Source organism: Trifolium pratense, linkage group LG3, assembly GCF_020283565.1.
Source record: "Trifolium pratense cultivar HEN17-A07 linkage group LG3, ARS_RC_1.1, whole genome shotgun sequence".
Classification (NCBI taxonomy): domain Eukaryota; kingdom Viridiplantae; phylum Streptophyta; class Magnoliopsida; order Fabales; family Fabaceae; genus Trifolium; species Trifolium pratense.
Window position 1 is genome coordinate 7016292 of NC_060061.1, and position 9859 is coordinate 7026150.

At 33.4% G+C, this 9859-nt stretch overlaps 1 protein-coding gene and 1 non-coding gene across 3 annotated transcripts; both read left to right on the forward strand.

The window, feature by feature from the left end:
- Nucleotides 1–4068: 4068 nt before the first annotated feature.
- Nucleotides 4069–7803, forward strand: LOC123916040 (probable beta-1,4-xylosyltransferase IRX10L). 2 transcript variants are annotated; one of them, XM_045967368.1, is made up of 5 exons: nt 4069–4214; nt 4386–4514; nt 5970–6358; nt 6482–6723; nt 7068–7803. In XM_045967368.1, exons 2-5 carry the CDS (start codon nt 4409–4411, stop codon nt 7579–7581), a joined length of 1251 nt encoding a protein of 416 aa, XP_045823324.1. In that variant the 5' UTR covers nt 4069–4214; nt 4386–4408; the 3' UTR covers nt 7582–7803. The 2 variants fall into 2 exon arrangements, with proteins under 2 accessions (XP_045823324.1, XP_045823323.1); XM_045967367.1 differs by having other exon boundaries at nt 4194–4514.
- Nucleotides 7804–8805: 1002 nt separating this feature from the next.
- Nucleotides 8806–8877, forward strand: TRNAE-UUC. The gene has a single exon. It is a non-coding gene; the product is annotated as a tRNA-Glu (tRNA).
- Nucleotides 8878–9859: the final 982 nt, after the last annotated feature.

A 9859-nucleotide genomic window follows, 5' to 3' on the forward strand; every position in this document is an offset into this window, starting at 1 on the left:
AGTTGGTCTGTTTTGCCTAATGACGTCTATTTGTATCCATAAACGGGAATTCCTGTCGGGACTGTTACATTTGAGGGTTTGGAAACAAAGTATTTTCCTCGTGGGAATGGAAATGTAGGAGAAAGTCCCCATGAGGGCAGTGAGGGGAGGGGCGCAGGGAATAGGGATAATTTGAGTGGTGAGGCAATTAGTAGGGAATTACCTTAAATGGATAAAAGTTACTGTATTATGTAAATTTTAATCAAATAAAATCTTATAATAAGATAGAAAATCAAATAACAATACATCAAAACGATAAAAAAAAATACTACTATATTTTTTGAAGACAAAAATTATATATTGTCACATAAAAATACGACAGCTACCAAATTCACATTTTCTCTAAAAAATGGTGCTTCCAAAATGATAGTTTTAATAAAGTCCCTCGACAATGAAGTATAAATAATCAAATGATCAAATCATCCTATTAATAATCAAAGGGTCTTACTAACTAGTGTCGGGACACTGGTTAAGGAACTAAAAAAAAAAATAAAAGAGAAGTTATGCATTGAGAAAATCAAAATTTAAACTTTCTACATTTGAATTCTTAACTAGTGCTCCTAAAGCACTATTTAACATTTGCCATAATCAAATATAATCAAATCATCCTATTAATAAAATAACTAAAAAATTATCAAATACATCAAATTTGTTTGACTCATTTTTGCTTATATTTTTGGGCGGAGAGTACATATTTCCACACACAATATGGCCTCTATCGACTATCGTCGTCATAGTGCAAATTCTCTAATAATATGTTCTCATTTTTTTTACAATGGAGCAGATAATTGAACCTAAAATCTCATATATACTCCCTCCGTCCGAAATTATAAGAGAAAAAAACTCCTTTTTTTTTATCCCAAATTATAAGGGAAAAAATCATTTTCAAGAATTTTTTTTCCCTTGTTCTCATAAAATTAAATGCAAATTGCATTTAATTTTTTTTTTTCTTTTTCATTTTCTCAATAAACAACAACCAATAAAAATTGTTTTTACATATTGCTATGCATTTTTATTTTTTTTTATTACTTTTATCTTCACAACTCCATTCCTATACAATTTATTTTAAAGAAAACTCACAAAAACATATTTCAAATTATCATGTTTTAGTTTTTCTTGATAAATGTGATTTTTTTATTTTTCCTTATAATTTGGGACTACTATTTAATTGAATTTGCATCTTAAAATTCACCCGAAAAATTTATTATCAAAATAAGTTGTAAGTTTGTGCAAAACAATCTCAAATAGTTGAATTAATTCAAGTTATTGAAAATAAAGATAAAAAATGTGTGGCTTTGATTAGATATGAATAATCACGATTAGCGAGTAGTCTTCATCCAGCGTTTGAATACTATTTGGTCAGTGTGTTGTGTGTGGTCATCTAACCTACGCAATTTAATGTCTCTAGTCTTTACACAGTTTTGGACGGAACTGTTTGAACCAAAAATTGGGCATTTAATTTAATGCTTCAGTTTTGTCAAAAAATAAATAAATTTAATGCTTTAGTTTTGCCCCAAAATTAAAGTCAATGCCCTACGTAAAGACAAACTAATTTTTCGGATTTAGATCCTCTTGAGCTTTTTCTCTGGTATCGTCTATTCTGCTCTAAATTTACACTATTCATTTATTTTATTTTTCTTTCTCTTCTGCTATGTTATTTTTTTATTTGTGAGACAATCAAACGTTAGATTAACAAAATGATAGATGACTTAACAAAAAGGGCATAAAATGATCCAAATTCCAAATTTTCTTATATAAAAATAACACTTAAAACATACACAAAAATAAGAATTGTTCTTGGGCCCCTTTAATTGCTCATAGTCCTCTAAAAAATTCTAAAATTGCCTCTAAATATTTCTAACAAGAGTTAAAACTCAATGACACTTTATCGGGAGATAAAATCTGATAGACTAAAACGTCTTAATTTTTTATTTGTTTTATGATTACACTTTAATATTTTTAAAGCAAGTTTGATCGAAAATAATATAAATTTGGTATTTTTTTTTAATGTTGATGGATCCCCACAAATGGAGGTGTGGGAAAAAAAATACTCCTCGAAGCAGAAAACGGGGATGGATATGGTAGGTAATGGAGCGAGAAAGTATCATCCGCTCAACCCCACCCTATTGATATCCCTATTAAAAATTGTTCGTTACATAAGATTCATGCATATCGGAAAATAGAATCGAGTAGAATTGTATACATAAGACTGCAAACTCAGCTTGTTCAAAACACATTATTTAACAATCACCTTTCATAACTCTGTCCAAAGCAAAACTTTTACACAGAATTTGGGTTTCATTACACAAGTCTACCATCAATATGTTCTTCATCACTGTTTGTCCAGAATAATAGGTAACATGAAGTTCTAACCTTCTTAATTGTTATTTTTACGTTTTTGTATTTTGAAAACTGAACTACGTCACACCGGATTTCATCTCCATGCAGATATAAGTTTTAACACCTATAAGATTATATCTTTCGGTATGCATGGATTTTAACATTTACTTAATGTTGTAGCTAACGCGTTAAGTATCCCGCCTGGGGAGTACGTTAGCAAGAATGAAACTCAAAGGAATTGACGGGGGCCCACACAAGGAGCATGTGGTTTAATTCGATGCAAAGCGAAGAACCTTACCAAGGCTTGACATGCCACGAATCCTCTTGAAAGGAAGGAGTGCCTTCGGGAACGCGGACACAGGTGGTGCATGGCTGTCGTTAGCTCGTGCCGTGAGGTTATTCTATCTCTTGTTAGGCCAGAAACTATTTTGTTTGCTACCATTGTTGTTTGTGTTTTTCATTATTTGTTTGTATATTTGATGTGTGATATGTTATTATAGGTTGAAGCTCACGATGAATTCAAACCATACATTGCTAAATCAATGGTGCATAAACATTTGCACGAATAAGATCTATTATGTTTAATATTATTTGATTGACTAGGTTCGTTATGAAGCAGCGAAGATAGTTTTTCGGTAGTAATAATAAACTCTGATAATGGTTCTGATAGAAGGAAAAAAATAATTGTTGAAAAAATGGTTTAATTGCATATTTTGTCCCTTATGTTTATTTTATGTTTCAATTTGGTTCCTTACGTTTAAAAATTATCAAGTTGGTCCATTGCGTTACTGATTTCAACATAAGTTTGTTCTTTTCGTTAAATTTCATCTAATTTTCTGTCAAATTTTGAGTTAATTTTGCTAAAACTTTCACGTTACACCTTCTTATGTTTTTCTGCACATGCAAATCTATTAGTCAGATAGACGATTTAAATTGAAATTTGAATAAAAAGACTAACTTAAAACTTTTTTAACGTAAAAGATTAAATTGAAACCTAAAATAAATTTAACGACGAATATGCAATTAAAAAAAGGGTGTTGTTAACATGTGCATATATGACACATGTTAAGGTTTCTATAATTAGAAATTTGCATTTAATATTATAAACGAATTTAATGCTTAAAAAATATAATACACATGTTTCGAGAAAATATTTCTATATTTATATTCTTAACATGTGCCTTAAATGCACATGTTAACATTTCCCTTAAAAAAAACAAGGGTTTTGTAAAAGTTTTTAAAATTGAAATAATAAGATGTTGTGGCATTCACGTGTATATATATATATATACATATATATATATGGAAGCATTTCTAATTTCAAAAATTGTAATTTTTTCCTCATCACCTGTATCCAGCCTAGTGGATTAGTTAATCTGAGTTGGATGTCAGTTCTGACATTAAGCAATTTTAGACTTTCAGCCTCCTCCGATTGTAATTGTGGGGATTGGGTCGTGATCCTTCATATCAAGCGGGAATTGAGCCGTCATCCTTCATACCAAATTCAGCGTCAATCACCAACTAACTGATATATTAATACTTAATTAACTAAAAAATTATAATTACTCAACTAGATTGTTTAACATTAACTTTTTTGTATTATTTAATGTCAAGTTTATTTATTTGGATTTTTTTTTTTTGATAAGCAAATTTATTTGGATAGTTTGAATTCCGATTATAACTTTCTCTAACAATTTTTATCATTTCTTACTGTTGAGTTAAAATATGTGGATTTTTATGATATTTTACTCAACAAAAATGAGTCTTCCAAGTTGAATTGAATTTGAAGTTGAAAAGGTAAAGATGAACGGAACGTGACACGCAGTTGAGTTTTGGTACGTAAATGGTTTTCTGATTTTGACTTTTTATCAAACACTAAACCTGCAAAATTCAATCTTCTTCTTCTTCTTCTACACTCAAAATTTTCAACTTTGTTTCTTCATTCTTCAACTACTTTCAATTGTGACGTCTTATCTTTGACTAAATTTAACTTCTTTATATTGCAGCACCTTCCTCTTCCCATCATAAAATGGGTATTTGGAAATCCTGTTTTTTAGGGTTTCTTTCTGTTGCTTTTCTCTTTACAATTGATGCTGTTCAGCTGCACCGGAATCAGCCCACTGAAAGAATTTCAGGTCGTTTTTTCTTCTTAATTTTTGTTTTTCAGCTCTGTTGAATCATGTAATTTTGATCAATTTCTTTCATGGTTTTATGAGTTTTGATTTGACCTCTTCATGTTAGTGTATTTGTTGTTAATTATGAATTATGAATGTGAGTTTGATTAAGATTTGATTTGAGGTTGCAATATATTTTTGGAGATGTTAAGAATCCAAAAGTAGAAATATTCTCTTAAATTTTGTGTAATTAATTTGTCATCTAAGTTTAAAAATTGAATTAGATACATGAATTATGATAAAATATTTCCTTTTTTGAATCACTATGAGTGTTTAAGAGGTATGTTCTAAGTTTGAATTTTTTGAATCACAATAATATACCATGATATGTGATTTTTTTTTTTTTTAATACACGTATCATATCCTATCCTGTATTTTTCAATGAATGGTGAATGTCCTTATTGGACATTTTCGTATTCGATACTCATATTGTGTTTATACTTCAAAGGTTGGCAACTAGTTTAAGAATTTGGAAGATGTATAACTTCATAGGTATTGAATCTTCAAAGATAATCCAAGTAAATTTGAACCTTAGGATAATTAACATGTTGTGCTTGGTTTCCGATGAAAACATGAAAGTTATGATTTCCTCTCTCCTGCAAATGTGTAAAAGCGCTCGTTCTAGAAGATATATCGGTAATCTTATGGTTACGGTACGGCTCTGTAATTTTATAGATTGGCAATATGATAGTATCTCCAAAGGTGCGCTTCTTACACAGACACGGATGCGGTGTAATTTAAAACACGTCTTTTAGGGATTTTATTTGAATCCTGGGGCTTACTAGCTGGCTTTTGAGTTTCAATGTTTACAGTGGAATCAGAATTCACGTATTTTTACTGCTCCCCTCACAGTCCCCGAGAATTAAAAAAAAAGTGGTTTTTATGAGCTGAAAGCCTGAAACTTGATATGAAATTCAAATTTAATATGGAAACTCTGCAATATGCACAATGGCTTCATGTTATAAAACCAAACTTTTGTTCTTGTCTTTTAACCTTATAAAACCTGAAAGGGGAAAATTATAGCCAAAATTTGAACCCTGCTCCCCGACAATATGTATCTTTAAATGTTAGGAAGACATTAATATCAGCTCACCACAGTGGGATTCAGGGCATAGGAATGTAGCATCAGTTTGGATTTCAATTAACTGGCTACTGGCGGGTATAGGGGTGCGGTAAAGGAAGAAAATTTATATTACTTGAGCATATTTGATAAATATAACCAAAACACATCCTTGGTTACCTGGAGTTTTAACTTGTTTATAAGCCGGTTTTGTGTACTGTTTCTCAATCATATGAGTTAGGCAATTATAGTTCTAGAGATACAATGGAGTAAAATACACCAGTTTAAATTCTCTGTTTGAGTGTAATTATTTTAAAATCTGTATACTAAACATGTTGTGGTTGAACCATTTGTAGGCAGCGCTGGTGATGTATTGGAAGATGATCCGGTTGGAAGGTTGAAGGTTTTTGTTTATGAGCTTCCAAGTAAATATAATAAGAAAATTCTGCAAAAGGACCCAAGATGCCTCACCCATATGTTTGCCGCTGAGATATTTATGCATCGGTTTCTCATATCTAGCGCTGTCCGAACCCTTAATCCTGAAGAAGCTGATTGGTTTTATACTCCTGTCTACACAACCTGTGACTTGACACCAAATGGCCTCCCTTTACCCTTTAAATCACCGCGAATGATGAGGAGTGCCATACAGCTTATTTCTTCTAACTGGCCCTATTGGAATCGAACAGAGGGGGCAGATCATTTCTTTGTGGTTCCTCATGACTTTGGGGCATGTTTTCATTACCAAGTATGGGATCTAGATTATAACTTTAGAAATTACTATTTACATAGTATTATTTATATCACTGTTAAACTCAAAGTTTTATGTGGGCCATGTAACATGTACTTTTGTTATACTGTTTTGTTCCAGGAAGAGAAGGCAATTGAAAGAGGGATTCTTCCACTTCTGCAGCGCGCTACCTTGGTTCAAACATTTGGACAGAGAAATCACGTGTGCTTGAAAGAGGGCTCAATTACCATTCCTCCATATGCTCCACCACAGAAAATGCATACCCACTTGATTCCTGATAAGACTCCCAGGTCCATTTTTGTATACTTCCGAGGACTGTTTTATGATGTAGGAAATGACCCTGAAGGTGGATACTATGCAAGGTAGGTCTTATTACAAGCTCAAACTTCAAATGAGGTTTGAGTATGCATCATTTAGTATCATCATATTATGCATGCATAAGAAAGTTGGCTTTCATTCCTCTACTCTGAAAAAGCAAAGGGAGTGATTTTGATTCATGTAAATATATAATTGTATTTAGTGTCATTATTGAAATTGGTAAAATTAATTGTGTCATGATCCAAAATTGTTTCATTCTAAAATTCTTATTGAAAATCAAGTATATACATGGACTTCAGCACCTGAATCATTGTTTATATAACAAAATAAACTTGGATCAACAAATAATCCTGACTTGTTAACCTGGCCTTGGTTTTCAATCTTACAGAGGTGCAAGAGCAGCAGTATGGGAGAACTTTAAGAACAATCCATTATTTGACATTTCCACAGAGCATCCTGCCACATATTACGAGGACATGCAACGAGCTGTGTTTTGCCTATGCCCACTTGGATGGGCCCCTTGGAGCCCAAGATTGGTTGAAGCTGTGGTATTTGGTTGCATCCCTGTTATTATTGCAGATGATATTGTTCTTCCGTTTGCCGATGCAATACCGTGGGAAGAGATTGGGGTGTTTGTTGATGAGCAGGATGTTCCTAAGTTGGATACCATACTCACATCGATACCTCCAGAAGTTATACTTAGGAAACAAAGATTGCTTGCTAATCCTTCCATGAAGCAAGCAATGTTATTCCCTCAACCTGCACAAGCTGGAGACGCCTTCCATCAAGTTTTAAATGGACTTGCACGGAAGTTGCCGCATGAAAGGAGTGTATTCTTGAAACCAGGGGAGAAGAGCTTGAATTGGACTGCTGGCCCTGTGGGTGACCTTAAACCTTGGTAACAGTTGCAATAGTTTTCTTATGTAATTAGGATTCTTTACATGTCTTGTCCAGTCCTACCTAAATGCTCATAAATAAGGCTTGGTAACTGAGGTGTCTATTTTTTTGTTGACATTGTAAATTTTGATATTTTGACGGATAATTCATTAGATACTACTCGTATAAATCTAATTTGTAACATGATTGCTTTCATTGTATGCTTTACCAACTTGTTTCCTGGTCTAGTAGGGGTGTCTGTTCTCCTTTGTGTGCTGCATACCAAAGTAGGTAATTGGGGTCATGACTTTGGAAAATCAAAGTAAAAAAATGTACGTTCATTCTTTTTTATAAGCAAATTTGATGATATGAGTAATTGTATCACGTTAGGAAACTGGAATCTAATTATTGGTAAACATGTATGGGATTTAATTCACAACTCAGATAAGTTGTGGGTGAACTTTTTATCCTGTAATTACTTAGTGGAGGATCATATTTTAGATGCCACCGTGATTTCGGGCGCCTCTTGTGTTTGTAAGACTATTACTATGACCGTGGAGGTGCATAAATTAGGTTTCATGACTGGTAAGGGTGAAATTTCTCTTTTGTATGGCAAATGGCTTGAGATCGATTACCTTTGTAACTTGGTTTCATACGTTCATATCAATGAATCTCATCTTTTGTTGAAGGAAATTAATAATCTTGACAGCAGGAATTTTAATCATCTTGCTACTTGGATTCTGCCTTACATTCAAGTGCAAATTAAGAGTATATTGATAACACTTCGAAGGATCTTACCATCTTGGCTTCTTCTAGTTCATGAATTTACTCGGTTAAAAGTCGTTACTATGCTCACTTCACAATAGTCATGTTTCCGCAAGCAACATTAATCATGAAAGCTAAAAGCTCAAAATTCCTGAAAATCTGAAGCTTTTTTTTACTGGTTGTGCCTTAGAGGTTGCGCACAATCTGTTGCTATCTTAAATTTCTTGCTTTTTCATAAAGATCCATATTTCAACCAACATGCCATTTTAATGGCTTCATCTTAGTGTATGATGAAAGCCATAGACACATTGTTTTTGAATCAGATTCCATAGCTGCAATTGACTTTGTTTTTGGCTAGAAATCAACCTCTTAATCCTCATCCTCCCTTGACTAATCACATTAAGCAGCAGCTTCTTATAGTTTGGAGTGCTTCAACTCAAGATACTCTTAATTATAAGACTCTTGGTAGGGATTTGAACAACAATTCCATTGTCGTCCAGCGGTTAGGATATCTGGCTTTCACCCAGGAGACCCGGGTTCGATTCCCGGCAATGGAACTTTTTTTGCAATTGTTTGTATTTTTATTTTTCGAGTTCAGATCCTCTCCATTTGGAGAAGAAATGGCCATCTCCATTTCCATTGTGAAATTTGGACACGTTGCAAAAGTGAATATAAACGGTTTAGATTAAATTTATCCAATGAATTACTTTAATTAATTTTTAATTCTTAAGAAACAAAACGAAGAACTGGTTTGTCTCTCTCTCTTTTAGTTCATGACTACACTGCAGAAGCAGAACCCATAAAAACTTTCCCCGTAATGCTACTGCCGCTGGGTGAAGAAGCTATGAAACTGGAAAAAAATAATTGAAGACTAAACTGATGTATTGATCTGTGAAGGAATAGAATTAAAACAATAAAAATAACAAAGATAGATGATAGCGCTAGAAACCAAAAAAAAAAACAGGCAGAGAGAGATTAAAACAACAAAGGAAAAATGGATTAAAAATAGAAAAATAGAGACAAGTTCAGATCTGAGGCGGCAATTAACAAGTTGTGGTGCAGTGGTCGTTAGAAACCGCCGAAGGGCGCAGCCGACGGCGGCCGGAAGCAGACCTCGAGCACGGAACAGTCGTGAGAGAAGAAATCGGAATGCGAAGAAGAAGGCCAACACGAATTTCAAAATCTTTCTCAATTTTTTTAATTGAAAAAAAAGGATCAACTAAATCTCAGAAGCTTTGTCTCATATTCATTCCATCGTCGTAAAACCCGTTCGGCCACTGTCAGATATTAATCAACATCACTGAGCTTCTGCGTCGAGGTTAGGAATTAAAACACCGTCGTGCAGTTTTACAACAACGACGAAAGTTGAAATAGAAGCAATATTGGATAGCAGCTTTCTCTGGTGAGCGTCGCGAAGTAGAAGGGAGCCATGTTTTCCGGTGAGCATCGTGAGAATGAGAAGTGAGAAGAAGAAGAAGAAGAAGAAGAAGAAGAAGAGAATAGAGTAGCATCCATCGTGAGAAGAAGAAGAGAACGTGG

Bases quoted from the DNA above. Each gene is read 5' to 3' on its own strand.
- LOC123916040 (XM_045967368.1), top strand. From the start codon at position 4,409: ATGGGTATTTGGAAATCCTGTTTTTTAGGGTTTCTTTCTGTTGCTTTT. The intron at 6,359-6,481 runs GTATGGGATCTA...GTTTTGTTCCAG, and splicing joins GGGCATGTTTTCATTACCAA to GAAGAGAAGGCAATTGAAAG. The intron at 6,724-7,067 runs GTAGGTCTTATT...TCAATCTTACAG, and splicing joins GAAGGTGGATACTATGCAAG to AGGTGCAAGAGCAGCAGTAT.